The following is a 26,593-nucleotide window of genomic DNA, read 5'->3' as shown; positions in this document are numbered from 1 at the left end:
CCCCCTCCCCCTCCCTCTCTACTCAGGGAGCTCACATGCCCTCTTAGCAAATGAAAAAACGAAAACAAAAGAATACAAAAATTAAGTGAAATTTGATTATAGCTGATACATCTTTCTGGTGGTTGGGAAAAATAAATGTAAAAACTAGGATTGCCCATACCATCTATTGTTACATTTTTTTGAATCAGGTAATCTCTGAGAAAGTTATTGTTTTCTTTTTCATGAGCATACTTCTGCTTTTATATTGGCTAGTTTTACTAAGTTAAATTTACTTAAAACAGCACATGTGTTTATGTTATTAGATAGTTCATTTGAAAAGCAAATGTAAACATCCAAATATTAAATAAAGCCTTAAGTTTTAAATAGAACATACCTGAGTCTTAAGATCATATTTTGTTTTGAAGTAAATCTCATTTAACTTAGACTACTTTAGGCACTTTGAGCACATGTAGTCTTTTCTTTTTTTATAATTATTTATTTTATCTATTCATTCTTTTTTTTTTTTTAGTTTGACCAGAGAGAGACAGAGGGTGAGAGTGAGAGAGAGAGGAAGTGAGAAAGCAAGCCACCAGATTCAGGATTCGAACCCTGGTTGGCCATGTGGGAGTGTCCAGCGCCTTAACCACCACGCCACCTGCTGGTCCCCGAGCACATGTAGTCTTAATCTTTGTCCTTTTTCTTCTTTAAATGTTCCCTTGACAGCTTTTTTTGGAAGCTAGACATTCCAAAATGCTCCCTTTCCTCTTCTGTGTAATAGCCTTCTGATTACTACAGCCCAGAGGAAGACTTATTACTCACAGTATTTATTTTTCAATAGCATGAAAGTTAACAGTTGGGAGTTGGAGTGGTGGATGTAGAGTGGAAAGGAGGGAAGCAGCTGTCTGTTAGATTTGGCATTGCGGTATTGAGGACTGAGTATTTTCTTATTGAAGCTGATTAATTTATTGAATATTTATCATTTTAATCCATTGATGGTTTAGATTATGGTCATAGTAGCTGTTGTTACTATAGCTTAATTTGCCAGGAAATAAATAAATTTGGGACCAGCAGTTGGCATAATGGCTATGTCTCTGGACTCCCATGTAGTTGACAGCAGTTTTGAGTCCCAAACTGCAGTGGCTTAAACTCAAAGTGGGCACATGTGCCTGTGTGCCCAAGATCCCGAGAGGAGAATGGAGGAGAAGGGATTGCAGTGTGGCCATCCCCCCCCCCAGGGGGTGGTTTCTTGTATTCTCTTTCTCTCTCTTTTTCTGGTGAGCACACGTGCCCTATAGCAAAAATGTCTCAAAAAAAAAAAAAAAAAGTAAATGTAAGGATATGAATATAAAATGCTGCTTTAATTGTAGAAATTTTTCATGGCATAGTTTTCAAGTACCTTCAATGTGTTCTGTTTTCATAGGCTTATAAGGAACAAATAAAAAGAGAGAGCGTCTTGACTGCTACAAGCATTTTAAATAATCCAATAGTAAAGGCACGATATGAACGTTTTGTTAAGGTAAGATTTTAAGGCAAAAGCTTTTTAGATAATACTAAAGTATTGCAATAATTAAATGGTGATACAGTAACCTTTCTTGATATTTAAATATAGTACAACATAGTAGGAAGAATTTTACTTAGCATCTTGCGTATAAGAATAACATATTTTTTCCTAGTAGTGGGGATTGGGAGGGAGGAGAGCAGTAAGTGATTCATCTTTTATCCCCTTTCTAGCTTTGAATCACTTGAGAGATGGGTCAAGAATTGGGTAGAAAATTAAAATGTGTCAGCTTTATTTTTTATTAAAATAAAAAGGTCCACTAGTAGAATATGTCTTAGAGATGTAGTTACTGTTACTTTCTGTCGTAATATTTCATTCTTAAAGTAAATAGCCTTACCTCTCCTTGACTTTTGGTACTGACTCAGCTGTATTACGAGTATTATAGAAAAGACTAGAATGTGCCCTTTTTGTTACTAGAAAGATCCAAAAGAGGGGACCTAGAAGGGACTGAGTTGTGCATGCCCAATTTTTTCTTCCAAGCATTCTATTGGATAAGTTATTCCTCTTCCTTGGATAGAAGGTAGAAAGGAAGCAGGAGGTCAGATCTGTTTCACTAGAAAGGCTTCCTCGTGGAATCAGGAATCAGGAGTCCAGAAGATAGGCGGTTTGCCCCTAATGTTAGGAAAGTCAGAGGTAAACAGTTGGATACCTTTGGCTTTTATTTCTCAGGGTTTTTGCTATAAATTATTGCTTAAATCCTTCTTTGCCAAATATTTATTATGAATGCATATTGTATGAATAAGAATTTACTATTATTTTGGAAATGAAAAATGAATTTTAGAGGTGAGTTTTTGAGTTTCATAATAATTTTATATCATACACTAAGAGAGCTGTGTGTTAAAGACTTAACAGAAGTCTGTTATTTACATCAAGTAATATATTGATTAAAAGAGTTTTTTTATTTGGGCTATTGTAGTGATTAACAGCTAGTCTGCGAAGAAGACTGATAAATATTTAATGGCCATTAAATTATTCCTCAGCCAAATGACTTCCATGCTGAATAATCTTAATTCTTTTGGCTTGTGCTTTAGGACCTATTTCTGATTTGTTAATCAAATTTGTCACTGTTTACTTCATTTTTCTTTTCATTTTTTTAATGAGAGAGGAGAGAGGTATTTTTGACAGAGTCTTGCCATGTCACAGACCTCCTGCCCCAGCCTCCCACTTGGCTAAGATTACAGGCATGTGTTACCATGCCTGACCTGTTCATGTTGGTCTGGGAACTGAACAAGAGCCTACCACGTGTCCTAGTCTTACCTAGTGGTATCCAGCTGCTTAAGCCAAGGTGGTTGGGTCTGTTTACTACATTCTGGACATCCCTTTAAAAGGTCAGGCTCGGCGACATTGGTGTGTACTGCTAAGACACTGTGCTCTTTAGGCTGGGACCACATTTGAGGCCTGGGTTCAATTTCTGGTTCAACCTAAGGCCAGATGCAGTGGCATGTGCCTGTAATTCTAGTGAATAGGGATACTGAGGCAGGAGAATGGGACATAACACGACACTGTAATTAAAAAGAAAAAAATAGAAAATGCAGTCTTAAGTTAAAATCCATTTTATGGGAGGCATGGCATCAAAGAGCAAGAACATCAGAACTAAATAAGGAAAAATTAGATTTTTACCCTTGCTTTGCCATGAACTTTTGAGAACTTTTCTCTGATGTATGAAAGTAATTTTTAACAAGGGGGAAATACAATCAGAATTTCTATAGTGTTTTCAAGCTACATCAGGTTACCTCAGGATGGTAGCCATCCCTGATGAGAGCATCTTGTTAGTCTGCATATTGTGGAGAATACATGAACTGAGGTGAACTCTGGATCCTGGTTATCCAGTGCCTGTGGATCAGCAATATTGACATCACCTGGAAGCTCATTACAGGCTACAACATCAGGCCATACTCAGGCCTGAAAAGAAAAAAAGAGTCCTCATTTAACAAGGTCCCTGGGGTCAGCAGGTGGTGTAGTGGTTAAGGCACCGGACTCCCACATGATCGACCATAGTTTGAGCCCAGACCTAGTGGCTTGAAAACCTCACTATGGGTGTGTGTGTATATGTGCCCAAAGTCCCAAGAGGAGAATTGAAGAGACGGGATTGCAGCATGACCAGCCCCACTGGGGTGATGATTTCTTATCCCCTCCTCACAATGTATACACTCTATGGCAAAAACCTAAAACAAACAAACAAATAAATAAAAAAACAAGACCCCAGTTCATTCATATACATGTTAAAATCCAATACAAGAAGCTCTGGCATTGTGTTACTCTATGAGTTCCCTTTGTTCAAGTTTCCTCTTTGTTTATTTCCTATTGTCATTCTTCACAACATCTGCTCATTGTTAGTGATGGTCCTAGCTTAAGACTTTCATTTTCAAGTGCTCTTAGTCTGAAAAAATAACTTTTGAAACCTTTGTCCCTGCCGAGATGATTAGTTTAGTTTGTCTTAGTTCTCCAGCTATCTCATCACCCTAATCACTTGGGATCACACTTTTCAACACACAGTGCTGATATCTAAAATGCCTTACTTACTTGTTCTTCCATGACTTCCCAGCACTTTGCTACCTGTGGTTAGCTCAGGTATGTTCCTTGGAAACATCATGGAATATAAATATTTGCATCATCTGTTTTGTTTCTCCCCAAACCACGTATTTGTCATTGTCATATATATGGGTTTAGAAATGCAGTTAAGAAGAAAATGTGGCCTTTGATTATTCCAGTTCATGGAGGATAATGACTTCAGTAAATTGTATACCACATTGATATGAAGTAGGTACTCAGCAAATATTTATTGGATTTGTCATACGTTAAAGTTTCAAATAGTAAGTATTTTGCATAATACAACAAATAAAAATTTCACTGATGTGAAAAATAATGTATTAATTTTAAAAGCCATTTCTCGTGTTTTTAGGGTGAAAATCCTTTTGAAATTCAAGATCCTTCTCAGGATCAGCAAGGAGAAGGAGATGAAGAGGATGAAGATAAAATTGATGAAGCTATTGAAGAAGAGGAAGAGGAAGAAGTAGAGGAAGTAGGAGAAGTAGAGGAAGCTGAAGAAGTGAAGGAAGTGGAGGAAGGAGGAGATGGTGGAGGAGTAGAGGGAGAGGGGGACAATGAGGAAGGGGGGGAAGTAGAGGGAGCCGGAGAGGTAGAGGGAGTGGGGGAGTCAGAGAGAGCGGAGGAGGGAGAAGGATCAGGGGAAGTAGAGGGAGGAGGGGATATTGAAGGGACAGGGGACGTAGAAGAAGCTGGTAAAGTAGATGAAGAAGAAACAAAGGAAGAGCCTGTTGACTTTCCTGTTGAGCAATCTAAAGAAAATTAAATATAAGGTATTAGATTTAAAAGGAACTTTAAATTTCTTTCCTAATATGGAAAAAGATAAGAATTTTAATAGTTTAAAATATGAATTAACACCCATGTTGCATGCATTCCACACATTAAAATTTGTTTTATATAATTTCTAAATGTTTGGCATTTGTTTAATAAAATGAAGGTAAGACTATTTTAGTTTAGTTTTTATAGCCACCAAACTTAGGTCCAATAAATTGTTTGTATAATTTTTAAGCTTAATTTTTATTACTTTATTGGTGTTAAGGATAACAGATGTGTATTATTAGTATATCTATTCTAATGATTTTGAACTTAAATGCTGCTCTTGGGAGTGAATATTAAAGTGTGTATTAATTTTTTGAATACTTACCCTACAAGAGGTAAATTGGGCAAGTATTTTGTGCTATGTGTATTTTTTTACTGCATTGGACATTGAATAGTAATTTGCGTTGAGATACGCTTAAAGCTTTTCGTGACCATGTTTCCCTTTGTAGCAATAAAATGTTTTTTACAAAAACTTTCTCGCTGGATTAGCAATGTCAATGAAAGAACTCACCAGTTAAATATTTTAAAAATCAAACTTTGCCTTAATGTATGAGTTTGGCTTAAGTATTTCAAGATGACTAAGAAGACTTTTTAAAAAAAAATTTCTCCTTTTTTAGAAGTATGTCTACAATTTTTTTTAACACGTCTCAATTAGAGGTCAGTCTGTAATTTGCCTTGTTTATACTTGCTTTAATTTGTTCCTTATCTCTGTGTCTGTGTCAGATCTTGCTGAAAACAGATTTGAATGCAAATAAGTTCTCCATACTTATGTTAATGATTTCATCATTTTTGTTTTAGCTGAAGAACGAAGAAGCAGAACAACTTTTAAAAATAATTATTTTGGGGTACCCAGTGGAGAGTAGTTAAGGCTGCTGGATCCCACATGCCCAACTACATGGTTTGAGTCCAGTATCCAGCAGCTTGAAAAACATGCTGGGCACATGTACGTGTGTGCCCAAGATCCTTAGAGGAGAATGGAGGAGAAGGGATTAGGATGTGGCCATCCCCATTTGGGGATGTTTTCTCACTTTCCCTCTCTTTCTTTCTCTTTGCTGAGTGTACATGCTCCCTGGCAAATTAAAAAAAACAAAAGAATTTTTCTTTCAAATATTTCCTTTTTTTAGTTTTACTATGTCTTATATGCCTGCATATACAAAAAAAAGAAACATGAAATTAGTGGATGATCTATTTTATTAAGTCATTTATTTTTAAATGACCATCTGTGTCATATAGAACAGTACTGTTCTGTCTTTGAGTCTTTACTGTGGCCTCTTTTGAGAGGGAATTCTGTTGCAATGAAATCAGCCTCTCAATATTTTGAAGTGTCAAATGGATATATAGGTACACTAAGTAATAAGAGATTAAGTGGATGAGTGTCTGGGCACTTAAGGAATTTCACAGATAACTTTTCTTTTTGCATAAAATAAGACTTAAAACAATTTTCAAGGTCATTATGGTGTTTTTGGTGAACTAGATTTGCTTGTCTTTAAGCGGAAAATCTAATTGGCATTTATATCTAATTGAAGAGACATAGACCCAGATATGTGAGATTAGTTAAAGACTAGAAAAATTTGGATCTTATGTACAAGTCAGTATTAGCAGGTTTCAGATAGGCTTTTTGCTCAGAAGTTCAAATTTTAAGGATATTAGTACTTGTATCTCCTTTATTTAAAAATATTTGTGGAAGGGATAAGGTAAGTATAATAGAGTATAATAGATTCCTTTGAGTTGTGATTAGTAGTTGGTTCTTATGGTGCTAAAGAGTATATTTTTAAGAAAGAATGTTACTGTTGATCTGATTAAGATGTAGAATTCTGTACAACACAAATTCTTTTTTTTTTTTTCTTTTTCTTTTTTTTTTTTGGAGAGATTTTCACTGTAGGACACGTGTGCTCGCCAGACGGACAGAGACATAGAGACAGAAAGCGAGAAATCACCCCCCAGGAGGGATGGTCACGCCACAATCCCTTCTCCTCCATTCTCCTCTTGGGATCTTGGGCGGGCACGCACACGCGCCTGGCGTGAGTTTTAAGCCACCGGGTCCGGGACACGAACCGCGGTAGACTACGTGGGAGTCCAGCGACATAGCCATTACGCTAACTGCTGGTTCCCCCTTTTTTTTTTTTTGGAGAGGTTTTTGCTGCAGGTCGTGTGCCCTCACCAGAAAGACACAAAGAGACAGAGACAGAAAGCGAGAAATCCCCCCCCAGGGGGGATGGCCATGCCACAGTCCCTTCTCCATTCTCCTCTTGGGATCTTGGGCACACACGCACATGCTCCCAGCATGAGTTTAAGCCACCGGTTCCGGGACTTGAACCACAGTCAACTGTGTTGGAGTCCAGTGACATAGCCATTATGCTATCTGTTGGGTCCCTCCTATAACACAAATTCTATTAACAGTGTCTAAGTAAATATTTTAGAAGGAGATACAGGAAAGAGTATGTAAGTAGTCATTTTTGTGGAAAGTGTGATATAGACCAGATTATTTGCACGGTATTAATAAAGTGTATTTTGTTGTGCTTAATTCAGCAATTTAAACTTATTCCCTCCTGAGTCAATTTTATTTTTTATTTTCATAAAAGGAATTACTATTTTATTTAACTTTATTTATTTATTTATTTTAATTTTGACCAGAGAGGGACAGAGAGAGAGGGAACATGAGAAAGGAAGCCACCAGGTCCGGGACTTGAACTGCTGTCAGCCTTGTGGGAGTCCAATGCTCTTAACTACCACCCCACCTACCGGCCCCCCTACTGGATCATTTTTACGTAAACAGTTTTGTTTATAGGCAGATTATTTTTTGTGTTACTTAAAATGTTTAAATTTCTTTTGTTTTTGTAATATGGATTTATTTAAGAACTTTAATAACTTTTTAACTTCCACTTTCCAAGTATTACTTGGTTCTTCTATTTATTAAAAAGTGAATTACAGTTTTTTTTTTTTTTTTTGCAATTATTTAATTTTATTTATTCATTTATTTTAATTTGACCAGAGAGAGAAGGAAAGTGAGAAAGCAAGCCACCAGTTCCGGAACTTGAACCATGGTTGGCCATGTGGGAGTGTCCAGTGCCTTAATCATCATGCTACCTGCTGGTCCCAAGAGATACAGTGTTCTAAGAAGCAAAGAAAGTGTATTTATAGCCTATACAGTCATTTACACCAGATGCCTAGGGACTATCATACCCTTTTTTTTTTTTTTGAGAGGTTTTTGCTATAGGGCGCGTGCGCTCGCCAGACAGACAGAGACATAGAGACAGAAAGCGAGAAATCACCCCCCAGGGGGGATGGTCACGCTGCAGTCCCTTCTCCATTCTCCTCTCGGGATCTTGGGCATGCACGCACACACGTCCGGCGTGAGTTCTAAGCCACCGGGTCCGGGACGCGAACCACAGTCGACTACGTGGGAATCCAGCGACATAGCCATTACGCTAACTGCTGGTTCCCCATACTCATTTTTTAATCACTTCCTACTATTAGGCTGTCAGAACATTTGTTCTGCTTCCAAAATTTATCTACTTACTCTGCCACCTCCCTTGCTATCAAGGTACTAGTTCAGTTCATCATTATTTCTTTCCTAGACTACTGAAATAGCTTATTAAGTAGTCTCATTTCCACTCTTAATTTTGCTAGACTCAGTTTTTCACACAGACATACACTTTTTATAAATGTGATTCAGATAATGCTAATATGGTTCCTTTTGTACCTCTACAACTGAGGTTATAGGCCATTAGAGCTGACTTAAGTGCCTGAATAAATGTTTCATGTGTCTGTGTGTAATTTACCTCGTGAATATTTTTTTCCAGAGGTAAAATTATTTTGAATTTTGAATTCTATCTTGAGTCAAGCTATTAACCAAGAGTGAGGGTACAAAAAGGACTTTTTAGCAATTTTAGCAAATGCAAGAAATCAAAATGTACACATCCTGTGCCTTAAGTAACATCAAATTATGCCAAGAAAAACTGCCGAATAAACAGAAAAACTGACAAATTTGCATCACATTTGAGAATTTGAACATAGCTCTCTCAGACAGTATCCAGTACAGAGTTCAAAATTTGAGGAAACATTTTGCATTTTATAGCCAGAGCAGTTGCAGCCAAAATGAAGTTTAATCGTTTGTGACCAAAGCAAGAACTGTAAAGGGCAATTCAGTGCACCTTCCAACATCCACAGGAAGATTGTGTCTTCCCCCCTTTTGGAAGAGCTGAGGCAGAAGTACAATGTGCGATCTATGCCCATCCAAAAGGACGCTGAAGTTCAGGTTGTGCAAGGACACTATAAAGGTCAGCAAATTGGCAAAGTGGTCCAAGTTCACAGGAAGAAATACGTCATCTATACTGAACGGGTGCAGCAGATAAAGGCCAAAGGCACAACTGTCCATGTGGGGATTCACCCAGCAAGGTGGTTATCACTAGATTGGAACTGGACAGAGACCCCAAGAAGATCCTTGAATGGAAAGTCAAGTCTCGCCAAGTAGGAAAGGAAAAGGGAATATATAAGGAAGAAACAATTGAGAAGATGCAGGAGTAAATAATCTTATATGCAGTTCATACTAAAAACTAAAATAAAATTGAGAAAACATTTTGAAACATATAGTACACAAAATTTAATAGAGTTTTTTTCAGATACTTTGAAAAAATGACCGTGATGCAAGCTACACATAATACATTTTGTTAAGTAGAAGTTTTATAGGCTATGGTCCAGGCAGGTGGCATAGTGGTAAAGGTGGCTGGACCCCATATGACTGAGCAAGCGCAAGTCCCAGACCTGACAGATTGGAAAATAATACTGGACACGTGTGCGTGTGTATCCAAAATTCTGAGAGGAGAAGAGGATTGATTGCAGCATAGCTAGTCCCCAGGGGGAGGAGGTAACATCTCACTTTCATTCTTTCTTCTTGATAAGTGCACGTAGCCTAGAGCAAAAGCTATATATATTAAAAAGAAATCATTCAGGCTCCATACTGTCATCACAATGTAATAAAGCTAGAAACAGGTGGATAGTAATACACCAGTTAGTGCAGAACAAGTCTAATCAGATGTAAAGAAAAACACTGCCCTTGTAGGTCATGGGGAAAGTCATTACCTATTTTTCTGTTCTTCTGTACAAAAATGTAGAGACCAGTAGGTGTAATGGTTACGTCCCTGGACTTCCACATAGTTGACTGCAGTTTGAGTCCTGGACCTGGCGGCTTCAAACTCATGCTAGTGGTGTGTGTGTGTGTGCCCAAAATTCCGAGAGAATGGAGGAGAAGGGATTGTGGCGTGGCCATCTCCAGGGAATGATGAGTACATGTGCCCCATAGCAAAAATAACTCTCTAAAAAATTAAAAATCATGACTTTCCTGATGACCCAGTATTTGAAAGGAAATAAGGGCCAGAAGGTGGCCCTATGTTGAAATATGATGCTCTTTGAGACTGACCCACATGGGAAGGTTCTGAGTTTTTCTGCATACCTCTGTGAGTATGCCGGGTACACGTGTGCCCATCATTGGGGGCTGACTGAGGGTGGATCAAGACCCTGTTGGTCTTTTGCTCATGGAAGAAATAAATAAGCTTTTAAGGAAATAGAAAGTAAGGAAATTTTGAGAACTCCTATTTTATTTAAGTTATTCTGGTTGTACAAGACCTTGAAACACTTCAAGTTTGTCTCTTGAGGCTAGCATAACCCATGTTCCAGAAAACTGTCAAGAGAACTTCAGGTCAGTCTCACTCGGTAACAGACATAATCATTGAAAAAAAAAATTAGCAATTAAATCCAAAGGAATGTGTCATGGCAAGGAAGGGTTTATTCAGAGAATGAACTGTAACTCAGTCCATTAAATCTATTAGTGTTGCTTAAAAAAAAAAAAAAAACAATAGATGGGGCAGGACCAGCAATTGGCGTAATGGCTGTGTCACTGGATTCCCATGTAGTCGACTGTGGTTTGAGCCCCAGACCCGGTGGCTTAAATTCACACCAGGCACGTGTGTGTGCAAGCCCGAGATCCCAAGAGGAGAATGGAGTACAAGGGATTGCGGCATGGCCATCCCCTTTGTGGTGGTGGTGGGGGGTGATTTCTCACTTTCTGTCTTGTCTTTCTGGTGAGTGCACGCGCCCTATAGCAAAAACCTCCAAAAAAAAAAAAAAGATGGGAAAAATTAAACAATCTTGATAGGTGCTCGAAAAAAACATTTCCTAAAATTTAACATTTATTCCAAATTTAAATTTTGTCAATCTAGGAATAGAAGTAAACCTTTAAATCAGTCTAAGGAGGTCACCAGAAAGCCTCAACAAACATCCATGTTCAAGTCAGGACATAAAGACAACAATATTTTTTGGATATGCAATAATAACTTTAGGGAACAGACATATTAGGAAAAGGCAATAGAGTCATTTCAGGCAGTGTGATTATGGAGACAGTACATCCAGAAGTGAAAATCTTAGATAAAAGGTAGTTTTGCTTAATAGCTCAACATTTGAAAAACTGACTTTTTAAATATGGACTAGCATTGGCCATTGAAGTTCTAATCTAAAAATCCCACTTGTGACAAAAATCTGAAGTATTACAAATAAAATACATTTTTAATGAAAGGTAAAATGTCTGAAAGTTTTATGCTTCTCTGTGTAAAAAATATGTGCCAATTATTTTCAGATGAATTCTAAATTACTGTAGTCATTTAAGATTAGGATTGGCTGTGAGACAAAGTTAAAAATAGCAGTGGCTTACCAAAGATTGAAGTATCTTTCATATAAATGTTTTAAGTGGACAAAGCAGCGCTGGTGCCCTTCAAGATATCTGATTAAGGTTCCCATTATCTTGTTGCTTGGCCAAGATAATGCCTCTTATCTACCACCATTCTGTCTATATTTCAGCCAGTGGAGGCAAGAAGAGAAAGTCACACTCCTCTCTAAGGAATAGTTACCAGTTCAGTACCTACATAATATAAGCATGCAAAATCAACATTTCTTTGTAAAATGAAGATAGATAATTACTCTCAGGTGATTTAGGATTAGATTTATTGGGGCCAGCAGGTGGTATAGTGGTCAAGATGGTGGACCCACATGGCCAGCAGTAGTTTGGTCCCAGACCTGGCGGCTTGGAGTGCATGCACGTGCACACAGAATCTTAGGAGGAGAAGGAATTGTAGCATGGCCATTTCCATGGGGGTAGTTTCTCACTTCCCATCTCATTGTCTCTCTCTGATGAGGGCACACACCCTTTGGCAAAAACCTTAAAAAAAAAATAGTAGCCGGGAACCAGCAGTTAGCGTAATGGCTATGTTGCTGGACTCCCACGTAGTCGACCACGGTTCGTGTCCCGGACCCGGTGGCTTAAAACTCACGCCAGGTGCGTGTGCGTGCGTGCCCAAGATCCCGAGAGGAGAATGGAGGAGAAGGGTTTGCGGCGTGACCATCCCCCCTGGGGGGTGATTTCTCGCTTTCTGTCTCTGTCTCTGTCTGTCTGGCGAGCGCACGCGCCCTACAGTGAAAAAAAATCTCTCCAAAAAAAAATAGTAGCCAGAAATTCTACCTACTTTTCTACATTAATCCCATTTTTAAAAATTATTTATCCATTTATTTATTTATCTTAATTTGACCAGAGAGGGATCACTTGAGAGAGCACGTGAGAAAGAGAAAGCAAGCTGCCAGGTGTGGGAGCCAAATCACAGTCAGCCATGTGAGAATCCAGCACCCTCAACCACCACACCATCTTCTGGCCCCAATCCATCGTTTAAAAGAGCCATATGAACACATTTAGCTGCAAGGAAGACTGAAATTGAGTTTATTTTATAAGGCCACGTTCTCTCCTATAAAAGGAGGGGTTCTATTATAGGCAAAGGAGAAAATGCCTATTAGGCTATTACTAGCAGTATGTCCACTTACTGGACATAGTAAAGGAGTAGATTAAGTCAATAGCTCCAATTTACCAATCTTCACATTGATTTTCATTGATTGTCAAAGATTTAAAATAGCCATTGATGATGAGGAAAGCAAGCCCTCTCTCGGATGCTTGATGGCTATAAATATAGTGTTTCCCTTATTTGGAAGGTGATTTGGAAGTAATCTAGCAAATGTACATACCCTTCAATTGAGCAATTCCAGCTGTACATATGTATTTGCCTGAAACACACATGCAGGGGCCCCTCACCCCTGCAGGAGTCTTCTAGACACTGTCGGCTGCTATAGATCTAATCACCTAGGTAGTTAATAGTACTGTTAACAGTTTTTGTGTATTTCCTTATGATCCATTTTTCTTTACAGTGAAGTAAATATTGACATTGTTCCTGGAGGTAAGAGAAAAAGGAATTTCATGTTTAAATGAGGAAGATGATACAACTGTTTCAGGGCTTGTTAAATTGGCATTGCCTGAAGATTCAGGCCTTTCAGTGTGGGACACTGAACTGCTGTTTATAAGTAAGCAATGGGATATATAGTTAGGGTGCTTAGGGGGACTTCCGAATCAACTTACTGTATTAATGCTCTCCTTTTCAAGTGATGAATTTTAGTATTCGTTTTTTTTTTTTTCAATGAGCATCTGATCATGTTATTTATAAAATATAAGCAAGACTTAACGTCCCTTTTTGGTGAAAATTTTCAAATAATTTTACATGGAGGTCCTAGAGATGCATCAGTTATAAAACATGTTGAAGTGAAAACATTTTAACATTTACAAATTACAAGCTAGTACGTTATATAAGAATTCTTGGGGGACCAGCAGGTGGTGTGGTGGTTAAGGTGCTGGACACTTCTGCTGTTCGGGTCTTGGACCTGGTGGCTTGCTTTTTATTTTTCTCCTCTCTGTGTTTCTCTCTGGTCAAATTAAAATAAATGAATAAAATTAATTTAAAAATATTCTCTATAAAGTTTATCAATCAATGTAAATAATAATTTGTTTCAAATGAATATGCAACATATCCAGTTTCCATCATGACTTATGGAATTATTTTTGCTCTCCTGAAGACCTTTCTCTTCGTAGATCCTGATTTTTCTTTGATTCTCTGGATTGTTCAGAGTATCTATTGGGTTTTTCCCATCTCCTGTCAGTACCATTCTGATACTTATGTTCATCACTTCTAGAACCTGAATGTTTTCTATTCCTTTCTTCTGACTTTGACCAGAAATTCTACCTACTTTTCTACATTAATCCCATTTTTAAAAATTATTTATCCATTTATTTATTTATCTTAATTTGACCAGAGAGGGATCACTTGAGAGAGCACGTGAGAAAGAGAAAGCAAGCTGCCAGGTGTGGGAGCCAAATCACAGTCAGCCATGTGAGAATCCAGCACCCTCAACCACCACACCATCTTCTGGCCCCAATCCATCGTTTAAAAGAGCCATATGAACACATTTAGCTGCAAGGAAGACTGAAATTGAGTTTATTTTATAAGGCCACGTTCTCTCCTATAAAAGGAGGGGTTCTATTATAGGCAAAGGAGAAAATGCCTATTAGGCTATTACTAGCAGTATGTCCACTTACTGGACATAGTAAAGGAGTAGATTAAGTCAATAGCTCCAATTTACCAATCTTCACATTGATTTTCATTGATTGTCAAAGATTTAAAATAGCCATTGATGATGAGGAAAGCAAGCCCTCTCTCGGATGCTTGATGGCTATAAATATAGTGTTTCCCTTATTTGGAAGGTGATTTGGAAGTAATCTAGCAAATGTACATACCCTTCAATTGAGCAATTCCAGCTGTACATATGTATTTGCCTGAAACACACATGCAGGGGCCCCTCACCCCTGCAGGAGTCTTCTAGACACTGTCGGCTGCTATAGATCTAATCACCTAGGTAGTTAATAGTACTGTTAACAGTTTTTGTGTATTTCCTTATGATCCATTTTTCTTTACAGTGAAGTAAATATTGACATTGTTCCTGGAGGTAAGAGAAAAAGGAATTTCATGTTTAAATGAGGAAGATGATACAACTGTTTCAGGGCTTATTAAATTGGCATTGCCTGAAGATTCAGGCCTTTCAGTGTGGGACACTGAACTGCTGTTTATAAGTAAGCAATGGGATATATAGTTAGGGTGCTTAGGGGGACTTCCGAATCAACTTACTGTATTAATGCTCTCCTTTTCAAGTGATGAATTTTAGTATTCGTTTTTTTTTTTTTTCAATGAGCATCTGATCATTTTATTTATAAAATATAAGCAAGACTTAACGTCCCTTTTTGGTGAAAATTTTCAAATAATTTTACATGGAGGTCCTAGAGATGCATCAGTTATAAAACATGTTGAAGTGAAAACATTTTAACATTTACAAATTACAAGCTAGTACGTTATATAAGAATTCTTGGGGGACCAGCAGGTGGTGTGGTGGTTAAGGTGCTGGACACTTCTGCTGTTCGGGTCTTGGACCTGGTGGCTTGCTTTTTATTTTTCTCCTCTCTGTGTTTCTCTCTGGTCAAATTAAAATAAATGAATAAAATTAATTTAAAAATATTCTCTATAAAGTTTATCAATCAATGTAAATAATAATTTGTTTCAAATGAATATGCAACATATCCAGTTTCCATCATGACTTATGGAATTATTTTTGCTCTCCTGAAGACCTTTCTCTTCGTAGATCCTGATTTTTCTTTGATTCTCTGGATTGTTCAGAGTATCTATTGGGTTTTTCCCATCTCCTGTCAGTACCATTCTGATACTTATGTTCATCACTTCTAGAACCTGAATGTTTTCTATTCCTTTCTTCTGACTTTGATTCATCTTTTCTTCTAATATTTTCACTGTCCTTATTTTGGTCACCTGTGTTTCTCCTTTTCAAAAATAGAATTTCTCCTCTCTCCCCTCTTCTTTTGAGAATCATGATGCTTATTTTCCAAGCCAATATGCATCGCTTGGTCTCTTGTCAGTCAGAACTCTCCTCTGTTTTGTTTGAAAGGAACACCTCTGTTTGAAGAGTATTTTGTTACTGGATTTCTCCAATTTGTATTTCTTGAATTTTGATCTTTATTTTTCTGATCTTCTTTCTCTCTTACTTCTTGTTTCTTGGTGCCTTTGTTCTCATCTTCTTTCTCGTTTCCTATTATTCATTTCTTGGTTCCTGATCAATTTATCTACTTCTGGTCTTCCCTTGTCCTTTCTTTCTTACATCTTCAGCTGAGGCAGAGCTATGACTGCTGCTAGAGGAAGAATCGCTCTCCTCTTTGGATGACTCCAAAATGTTATCACTGCTGTTGTAATCAGACTCAGAGGAGTCAGACTCTGAAGAGAAGAATGCTGAAGAAGAGGATGGGGAGAATTTCTTTTGCTCAACCTCTGGTTTTGTGCCACGATGACCTTTGATATATTTTTGAGATGCTCACGCAATTCATCCATTAAACTTCCAAGACCTATAGAGGTAAAGAGGTGGATGGCAAATCGAGTAGATTATCTTGGGGTAACAATCCTTCAAAGAATGGCTGGATGGGGTCATTCTTTAACCTTGCATAAGTTTAGGAAGACCCATGTATTCACACAGCTCTTGGAAAAATATTTTGACAAAATCCTAATAGATGATGTAGTTGTTTCTTCACTCAGTTTTATACATTCAGGAACACTCCATGGAAGTGAATCAGAGCGTAAAAGATGAGCAAACATCTTAGCAACACTTCTCAATTTGTTTCTAAGTGATGAATGATACCATACTGTTTCTTAAATATACTTTAAAAGAATTCCATGTATTTTTTTAGCATGCAAAATCACCCAGCTAATAAACCAAAAAATTTCTCACATGTCCTTTGTTGAGTACAGCAATCAAGTATCATGTTCAGAGTTCTTTTGTTTGCTTTTTGTGAAACTCCATTTTCAGCAGTTTGTGAGCACATTCTTCAAAATCTAAACTTGACTGAATAGCAAGATAAATTGTATGTAGAAGTGACACCAGATTAATTTTAATTTTGTCATGAATTGCTAATTTTACTACATCTTCCTCTTCCTCCTCTTTTCACTACTTCCAGCATCGTGGTCTGTATGTGAGTCACTGTCTCCATCAAGAATTTCCTTGTTGTGACCAGCAGTTAGCTGGGCATAGCTCAATGGCTATGTCGCTGGACTCCCACATAGTCGACCGCGGTTCGAGTCCCGGACCTGGTGCCTTAAACTCACGCCGGGCGCATGTGCGTGCGTGCCCGAGAGGAGAATGGAGGAGAAGGGATTGGCATGGTGGCCAGCCCCCCTGGGGAGTGATTTCTCGCTTTCTATCTCTCTGTCGTTCTCTCTCTCTGGCGAGCGCATGCGTCCTATAGCAAAAACCTCTCCCCCCCCCAAAAAAAAAGGAAAGAAAAAAGAATTTCCTTGTTAATAGCTTGTAATTCTCTTCATTCTCTATAAAATTAGGGTCCAAAGGGAGCATATGGGTGAACTGATCATCTTCCACTAAGTCAAATCCCTCTAGGTTCATTGGGTGGTCCTTGAATCTTTCTTCCGCATAGCAAACATCACTTCAATCATATACTGAATTCTCTTGTCAATTTCAGACTCGTGCAGAATGTTTATTTGTTTATTATCATCATAATCTTTTTTATATTACATTGAATCACATACAACTTTCAGTGTATTACATTGCTTTTTCGAAAGGGAATGCTATGCATGTCAGTCAATACAGAGACATTAAAATCCCCACTTCAGCATTCAATATCTTTTCATTTTTTCCCTTAATCATCATCATTATTATTCTGATTGTTTTTAACCAGTCAATCACTATTTCTCATTTTGCTTGTAAAAAGACTTTACCCATCATGAAATACTTCTCAGACCGATCCAGTTGAGAATACTATACGCCTCATCATCAACAGGTAATAAACATATCTGTGTCCCACTAATATCATTCTTCTCTATTTGTTCTCTTGCTATCTTTCTCTATTCTCTTCATCCCCCATTCCACACTGTCTTATCCTTGTTCAGTATTTTCACTGCTTTTATGTCCTCCAATATCTTGCTCTCTACCATAGAGTGCGGATAGTCGGTATATATTAAGTGGATACGTACAGTATCTTTCATAGCCTGACTTGCTTCAGCAATAGATCTTCCATATCTGACCACTTTCTATCTAATGCCAGGGTCTTGTTATTTTTTATGACTGAGTAGTATTCCATAGAGTATATATGTCACACTTTTTCAATCCATTCACCAGTTTGTGGACATTCAGGTTGGTTCCATGTCTTGGCAATCGTGAATAATGCTGCAATAAACATTGATGTGCAAGCACTTTTCTGACTGAGCATTCTCCTGTCCTTTGGATAGATAACCAGAGTGGGATTGCTGGATCAAATGGTAGTTCTATTTGTAGATCTTTGAGGACCCTCCATATTGTTCTCCACAGTGGCTGAACCAGTTTACATTCCTACGAACAGTGTAGGAGAGTTCCCTTTTCACCATATCCCCGCCCACGCTTATCACTTTTTATATTTTTAAACTTTGCCAGGGATTAGGTGGTATCTCATTGTGGTTTTTAATCTGCATCTCCCTTATGATGAGGGATGTTGAGCATTTCCTCATATGCTTTTTGACTGTTCATATGTCTTCCTTAGATTTTTGTTCAGCTCCTTTTCCCATCTTTTAATTGGGTTAATCATTTATTTTCATATAAGGCACTTGAGTTCCCTGTGTATTCTAGTTATCAGTCCATTGCAGAATGTTTCTAAGGCATTCAAATATTGCATTGATTCCTCTTGGTGACACCTGGGTTAACTGGAGGCCACATTCCTTGAGAAAACCAATAGCTACTTCAGCACTATCTGTTGGTCTTTCCAAGAGCAAAGTGAGCATCTCTAAGCATAAAACTTGTGTGCACTGGCCATTAGTATTTGTAGGGACTAGCAGTTAGCATAATGGCTGTTGCTGAACTCCCAAGTAGTCAACCGCAGTTCAAGCCCCCGACCCAGTGGTTTAAACTCACGCCGGTGCGCACGTGTGTGTGCGTGCCCAAGATCCCAAGAGGAGAAAGGAGGAGAAGCACATGCGCCCTATGGCAAAAACCTCTCCAAAAAAATTTTACTATTTGTAATAATGCCAGAAATAGTGGGAAAAAAATTCTGAGAAGCTTTGCACATTTTGATTAATAAGATGTGCCACAAATTTTGAAGCAGACAAAATTGCTTATCATTTCTTTGATGTCCTTTTTGAAAATTTAAGAATTAACGTTTTAAGGATTAATTCTCTGATTTGTGGAAATTTTGAGTTGATAATTGCTAGTAATGCTACATAAGGACCAGCAATTAGCGTAATGGCTATGTCGCTGAACTCCCATGTAGCTGACCGCGGTTCGAGTCTAGTAATGCTACATAAACAGGGATGAATATTGGAGAAGCACTCTGTGTAAAACATCTGGACAGTAGGCCTCTTCCTCTAACTATATTTTCTTGGAGAAGCTCTTGAATGATAATACTTACATTAAAAATGTTGACTTTGTTGATAAGACCATTGATTGACTTCTGTAGGGCCTCCGAGCTCATCCTCTGGTGTTCTAAGGTGTTTTTTTGTCTGTAATCTGTTCTCGCTTCATCCTCAGCTTTGCAGGAGGAATATATGCTCACCAGTGTGGGTGAGTAGAGGATCCAGCTCATCTTTCTTCTTTGCAGTAGGTTCATCCTGAGCAGAGGAACTCTGGGTTTCTGGTGTTTTTGGGCATCTCCCAGGAGATGGAGATTTTGGTGACCTTTTTCTGATCCATATCTATTCATGTATTTCTCGGTCCCTACGTCCCTACTTTGCAACTGTGCTGTCATCATAACAACGTCCTCTTGAATATTCATAGTCTGAGCTGCCATAATCAAAGTAGTCTTTGTCCTGATCACTCTTGTTCTGAATACCTGTTTTCTGGAGAAGAGGTCCTCTGATACGGATTATGGAAGAATGTTTTATCTGTGCCACACTACTAATTTTCTGTTGCTAGTTGATTCAGTAAATCAAAGACCTCTCTACTCGGTCCAAATAACAAGTATCCTATGGTTTGAATTCCTTGACAGTTTACTTTTTGTCTGTAAATGTCACTATTCTGATGTGAAGAATGGGTGTCTAAATGTTTCCTGGCCAACGCACCAAAATATGATGCAGGAAAGTGGGGACGCAGGGTGATTGGGCCCACACTTGCAGTGAGATGCAGGTTGTTCCACGCTCAGGAAGAATTAGAGTCGCGGACACAGAGAGTAGGTATAGCAAAGCAGGAAATCTATTAACAAAGCAGGGATTTTATTAAAAGAGAGGGAAGGAAAAACAGAGCTCCCAAGAAGAGAGGGGTCCCAAAAAAGGGGTTGGCCAAATTTCAGTATTCATTTATCTGATGCAAATGAAAGTAATTTCTTGTGGCAGCCTAGTGTAACACAGCTTATTAGCCTTGGGATTCAACAGATCTCCTTCCCTACTATTTTCCTTCCCCTGCTCCAGCTGAACCATTGTCTAGTTATGTCAGTCTCGGGAAAAACAACTAAAGGAAAGCTGCCTCAGTTTTCTCATCTGTAAAATGGAGATAAGTGTCACCTTCTTTGCAAGATTGTTAGAAAGATTACATGATTGAAGTAACCCCTACCACTGTCGGGTGCTTAGTTGGCTCCCAACATTTAAGTTTTACTTTTCCTTCCAGTTACCTAAAAAACAGAACTTACTTATTTATTTATTTTTAATTAGAGATAAAAGAAAAATATTTATTTTTAAAATCCTTATATAAAGTTAGTACTGTTTTTTTTCCCCCCAAATTCACTTTGACCTTGATTTTCCATAACTTGTTTTGAAGATTACATCTACTCTTTTCTCCTTAAGGCTTACACAGGCCTCTGGTGCAAACAAAATGAACAGAATCATGGCTTGATAGTTTGATATAGTTGAAGGGAAATGATTCATGAATGTCTTATATAACAGAATTAATCATAGTTATTCTCAATAATTTCATTCCTTTGGCATCAAAGGTCCACAACTGACAAGAATATTAATAACCTTCTAATATTAGAGCTCCAAACTTGGTCACCCCAAAAGGGTTAAATCACTGATCAACTGGAAATTTAATTGCTTGTCAGTACTGAGGTCACTATCACTGTTAAATGACAGATGTTTTTCTGAAAATCCCTTGTATCCCTTCTGGTGATAAAAAGTTCAGTGCCTGCAACTACAGGGTGGTATTCTTTAATAACTGTTAAATTTATTCTTTTGAGATTTTACAAAGATTTCCTACTGCTCTTGGAGGACTCCCTTGACACCCAGCTCTGCATTTTCTTTTTGCATAATGCCTACAATTTAGAACCACCAGGCTCCCTATTGTGTGACTTCTGTATCCTTGGTTCAGTATAACCAAAATACTCATAAATCTGCTTTTCTTTCCAGTAGCTTTCTGCAGCAGCTGGGCTATGACAGCGATGTCCCTAGTCTATAATTCCAGACAGCCCTGGGATGTATGGATAGGCCAATCCAAAGCCACTACGTCAGATAAAGTGATGTTGTTTGCACAACTCAGCATCCTCAAGAGGTAGTCATGTAATACTCTAAATTTGTATTCTGCATAAAACTCCTTTTACAAGTTATAAACTTCCTATAGGGAACGAATGTATCCAGCTAAAGGATGCTGAACATATGACTATGTAATGTAGTTTTAAACTCAAAAGGAAAGGGCTAAGTCTTTTCCATCCTAGAAGCCAAAAGCTATGGAAAAAAAAGCAAAAACAAAAGACAAAACAAAACAAAACAAAAAACACCCTCACAGTTTCTATTTAAGTGTGACATTGTTCAGTTTAGAATTCTAGTCAGTTAATGTTTTCCTGAGACCCTGGGCTCGATAGGTAATCTTATGAGTATGACTAATTAAATATTTGAATTGTATAGACCATGAGACTTCATCACAAAAAGTTAATTGTTATATTATTTGTGCTTTATTAACTTACACTTGAAGTAGCAAATTAAATGATTCCTGTTGATCACATTTGTTGTATTAGCAAAATCTAGACTCATTTTTAAATTTTTAATTTGTGTGGTACTTGCTAATTTTTTCCTTCATTCTTTATCAAGAGTTTTCAGTCTTGGCACTATTGGCATATTTTAGACTGGATAATAATTTGTTGTGAGAGGCTGTCCTGTGCGTTATACGTGATTTGGGAACATTCTTGGGCCTCTGCCTAGTAGATTTCAGTGCATACAGCTAGTTGTAGTGACAAAAAATGTTTCCAGACCTTGCAAATGTTCCCTGGGAGGTGAAATCCCTCCTGGTTGAGACTCATGGGTCTAGATATATTAAATGAAGTTAGGGGCCAGCCAGTGGCATTGGTAGTTAAGATGGCTGGATGCCACGTGACCGACTAGGTGGTTCAAATCCTGGACCTGGTGGTTTGAAAACACACCAGGCACATATGTGTGCTTGCCCAAAATCCTGGAAGGAAGAAGAAATACAGGAGAAAGGATTGCCATGTGACTATATGACATAGGAGTGCTTTTTTGCTTTCTCTGTTTCTCCTTCTCTGTCTTTCTAAAGAGCACATACACTCTCTGACATATTAAAAAAGAAGATGAAGTTAAGTGTGGAATTTGAATTCCAAATGTTCTGCTTAAAGGTATTAGGATTTACCTAAAATAAACCAAAACAAAACCAGCTTAGATTCAGCTGTTCTAGGAAGCCTTCTTGGGTTTTCTGACCTCTCCCTGTATTTACAATAACTCCCTAGTCCACTCTACCACTACCACTTATGCTATGAGGGCATGTACAAAAACACTATAAATGTATCTTTCCCCTCTCTCCACTACAGGCCTCTGCATCCCAGATCCCAGGAAGATCTGTGTCTTCCTTTTTCTATCTGCAGCTTCTCACACATAGTAGTAGATACTCAAAAAATCAAGCTGTTGGATGACTGTTAGTTATTTTTCTCTTAGATGTTTTACAGTCAGTTTGTAGACCTTTTAAAAATAAATGTGTAGGGGTTGGTAGGTAGCTAGTGGTTAAGGTGCTGGACTTCCACATGGCTGACCATGGTTTGAGTCCCTGACCTGACAGCTTTTTTTTTTTCTCTCTCTCCCTCTGGTCAAATTGAATAGTAATAATAAATAAACTTTTTTTTAATGAAAAAGTTATCTATAATCCACTAGTACTCCAACAAAAGGGCTATTAAAAAATGTATAGCTATTTTGTTTTGTGCTATCTTTAATGTTTCTAAGCCTGTTAGATGATTTTTTAAATATGTTATTTATCTAATGTATATTAGGTGCTTACTGCATGCCAGATACTGATGCTAAGAGCTAAGTATATGGTTATAAACAAAACAAACAATTCTCGTCTTCAGGAATCTTGCTGACAGTTGAGAGACAATTACTATTCAGGAATAACCTACTTACCCAGATCTGTCTGACAACATTGGTTTCCAAACAAACCAAAATTATGTAAGACCTACAGTTTGCCTCTAGGCACATGGCACATAAGAAACGTCCCCTGTAGCCTTCATGGGCTTTCAGAGATCCCAAATTATTGCTTCCAGCTTTTCCTGAACTCCAAAACCCCACAGGAGAAAATCTGGAGTCAACTGTGGTGGTATAATCGTTAACAAGCAATGATTCTTCAGCTGGTCTCTTCCCTACAGAAGGCCTCTCAGGAACCTAGAGAACCTAAAATAAACCAAAACAAAACCAGCTTAGATTCAGCTGTTCTAGGAAGCCTTCTTGGGTTTTCTGACCTCTCCCTGTATTTACAATAACTCCCTAGTCCACTCTACCACTACCACTTATGCTATGAGGGCATGTACAAAAACACTATAAATGTATCTTTCCCCTCTCTCCACTACAGGCCTATGCATCCCAGATCCCAGGAAGATCTGTGTCTTCCTTTTTCTATCTGCAGCTTCTCACACATAGTAGTAGATACTCAAAAAATCAAGCTGTTGGATGACTGTTAGTTATTTTTCTCTTAGATGTTTTACAGTCAGTTTGTAGACCTTTTAAAAATAAATGTGTAGGGGTTGGTAGGTAGCTAGTGGTTAAGGTGCTGGACTTCCACATGGCTGACCATGGTTTGAGTCCCTGACCTGACAGCTTTTTTTTTTTCTCTCTCTCCCTCTGGTCAAATTGAATAGTAATAATAAATAAACTTTTTTTTAATGAAAAAGTTATCTATAATCCACTAGTACTCCAACAAAAGGGCTATTAAAAAATGTATAGCTATTTTGTTTTGTGCTATCTTTAATGTTTCTAAGCCTGTTAGATGATTTTTTAAATATGTTATTTATCTAATGTATATTAGGTGCTTACTGCATGCCAGATACTGATGCTAAGAGCTAAGTATATGGTTATAAACAAAACAAACAATTCTCGTCTTCAGGAATCTTGCTGACAGTTGAGAGACAATTACTATTCAGGAATAACCTACTTACCCAGATCTGTCTGACAACATTGGTTTCCAAACAAACCAAAATTATGTAAGACCTACAGTTTGCCTCTAGGCACATGGCACATAAGAAACGTCCCCTGTAGCCTTCATGGGCTTTCAGAGATCCCAAATTATTGCTTCCAGCTTTTCCTGAACTCCAAAACCCCACAGGAGAAAATCTGGAGTCAACTGTGGTGGTATAATCGTTAACAAGCAATGATTCTTCAGCTGGTCTCTTCCCTACAGAAGGCCTCTCAGGAACCTAGAGAGGCAACTCTACAATAAAGGAGCAACTTTTGAGTGAGGGGAAAAAAAGTGTTCAATGGTTTTCTTTACCCTCTAGTTATAAATGTGTCCCTAAGTTTCATTAGGGTCAGTCAGCAGGCTGTGAGTTCTTGGTCCTCACCTACCCACTTCTTACTTTCCTCAGTTACCTGTAAAATTCCCATCTCCCTACACCAGCTGTCTACATGAACTAAGGAGTGTCCCACATATCTTCATACTGTGTGTGGCCACTGCCAGACATTGAGTTCTCCCTTTGCATGACATCTAAAAACTTGCCGTGAGTCTAAATTTGGTCACATGCCAGCAATACCATGAGTGAACCTGCCCCTGTCTTCCTGACCTTGTCTGCCAATCTTTCTCTTATTCTTTACTCCACAGGTCCACACCTTTCTGTTCCTCAGGGACACCACACTTGCTCTGTCTCAAAGCTGTTGTGTTTGTTTTTTCCTCTGCTCAGAATGCTCTTCCCCAAGCCTTTTCATGAATAATTCTCTTATCGGGTAGGTTAAAGTACAACTATTGCAGAGGACTTCTCATGTAGTTATTCTTTATCCTATTACTCTGTTACCACTCACCACTCTCCACAACGATTTCTTTTTTCTTTTTTTGGAGAGGTTTTTGCCATAGGGCATGTGTGCTCGCCAGAGAGAGAGAGACAGAGAGACAGAAAGTGAGAAATCATCCCCCAGTGGGCATGGCCATGCCACAATCCCTTCTCCATTCTCTCGGAATCTTGGGCACACATGCACACACATGCTCCCAGTGCGAGTTTAAGCCACCGGCTCCAGGACTCGAACCGTGGTCAACTACATGAGAGTCCAGCGAAATAGCCATTACGCCATATGCTGGTCCCTCCACAATGATTTCATTTACCACACATCTACTTCAATAGAATGTAAGTCCTATGAGAACATGAAGTTTGTTCTGCAGAATTTAACGCAGAACTGAGTCCTCAGCTCCTGGAATGGTGGTAGACACTCAACAAATAGTACTTAGGTTTTCTTAATGGGTTCTTATAGCTTTTTTCTCAAGATTAGTTTATTTCAGAATGACTCTTAGTTTAATTTGAATCCTTCTTAAATTAGTTAGACTCCTCAGTGGAGTTTTGTTAAGATATTTGACTTTTACGGATGGGAGAGTCTTTGGAGAACAGAGCTATTATTATCTTTTTATAATGTTCGCTTACACCCTAAACTACTTTAGAAGGTTGAAAATCAGTTATTATTTTGTTTGGCTGCAAAGAACAAAGACTGGCTTATGTTGGTTAAACAAATAGAGTTCTCTCCCATAACAAGAAGTCTGGAGTTACATGACTACTGTTCAGCTGCTCAGTGTTGTCGAAGTCAACATCTCAATTTGGCCTTTTCCCATCACCTCAAGACACTGTTGCAGCTTCAGTGAACCACATGGAAGACAGGAAGAGGAGAGCAGGAAAAACAGCCCCAGAGAGATCTAGCTTTAGCTACTGGGAAAGCAAATATTGGGAATTGTCCAACAGATTTCTGCTTATGTCTTTTTGGCCAGGACTGGGCCACATGGTCATCCCTTACTGCCCATAGTGGAGGGTGGGAAGGAAAGAAGAGGGTTGGGAATGACTGCTGAGTCGGTTTTCAAACAGCATCTGCCACGGAAGCTAAGGATGCAAGAATACCCCTGAAATGGGAATGAACTCTTGAGAGAGACTATGTTATGCTATGACCCAAAGGAAAACAACAGCAGTAAATAACAATAATAAGAGCCTCAATTTGTTGAACATTGACATGCCATGAATTGCACTAGTTGCCTTGCTATTTAATGCTTACCCAAACTCAGATAAGGGAACTGAGGCCCAGAGTGGTTAAGTAACTCCCCTGCCCTACAGAGTTAATAGCAGCTCTGAAATTCATGCCTAGTTCTCTCTGATTCCAAAGGTTGTGCACTTAATTTTGTTATGAGGACGGTTTAAATGATTAAAGAATTTTAAAAGTCGGGAATCCTTAGTATAAGTCAGGCTCTCAGGCTTAAATTGTTCATCAGTTACTTGTACTGGGAAATGAATAATGACCTTGGAATTCAGCCACCTAGCATAACATTTAATGCTTTTATTAATTTATTCAAATACTT

General features: G+C 38.3%; 1 protein-coding gene and 1 pseudogene across 1 annotated transcript in view; one reads left to right on the top strand and one right to left on the bottom strand.

Annotated features, from left to right (window-relative positions):
* The window catches only part of ZNF326 (zinc finger protein 326), a 34,243-nt gene extending 28,721 nt beyond the window's left edge, over positions 1 to 5,522 (top strand). Inside the window, 2 exon segments of the mRNA XM_027770530.1 lie at positions 1,400 to 1,495; positions 4,440 to 5,522. Of these exon segments, the coding sequence (XP_027626331.1) occupies positions 1,400 to 1,495; positions 4,440 to 4,850 (507 nt within the window). The 3' untranslated portion in view covers positions 4,851 to 5,522.
* A 9,899-nt stretch (positions 5,523 to 15,421) lies between these two features.
* Positions 15,422 to 26,593, bottom strand: part of LOC102477611 (pre-mRNA-splicing factor CWC22 homolog) — a 33,640-nt pseudogene continuing 22,468 nt past the window's right edge.

Source organism: Tupaia chinensis, unplaced genomic scaffold, assembly GCF_000334495.1.
Source record: "Tupaia chinensis unplaced genomic scaffold, TupChi_1.0 Scaffold000023_1, whole genome shotgun sequence".
Taxonomy (NCBI): Eukaryota; Metazoa; Chordata; class Mammalia; order Scandentia; family Tupaiidae; genus Tupaia; species Tupaia belangeri.
The sequence above is the reverse complement of the archived record's forward strand: the minus strand, read 5'-3'. Positions and strand labels throughout refer to the sequence as shown.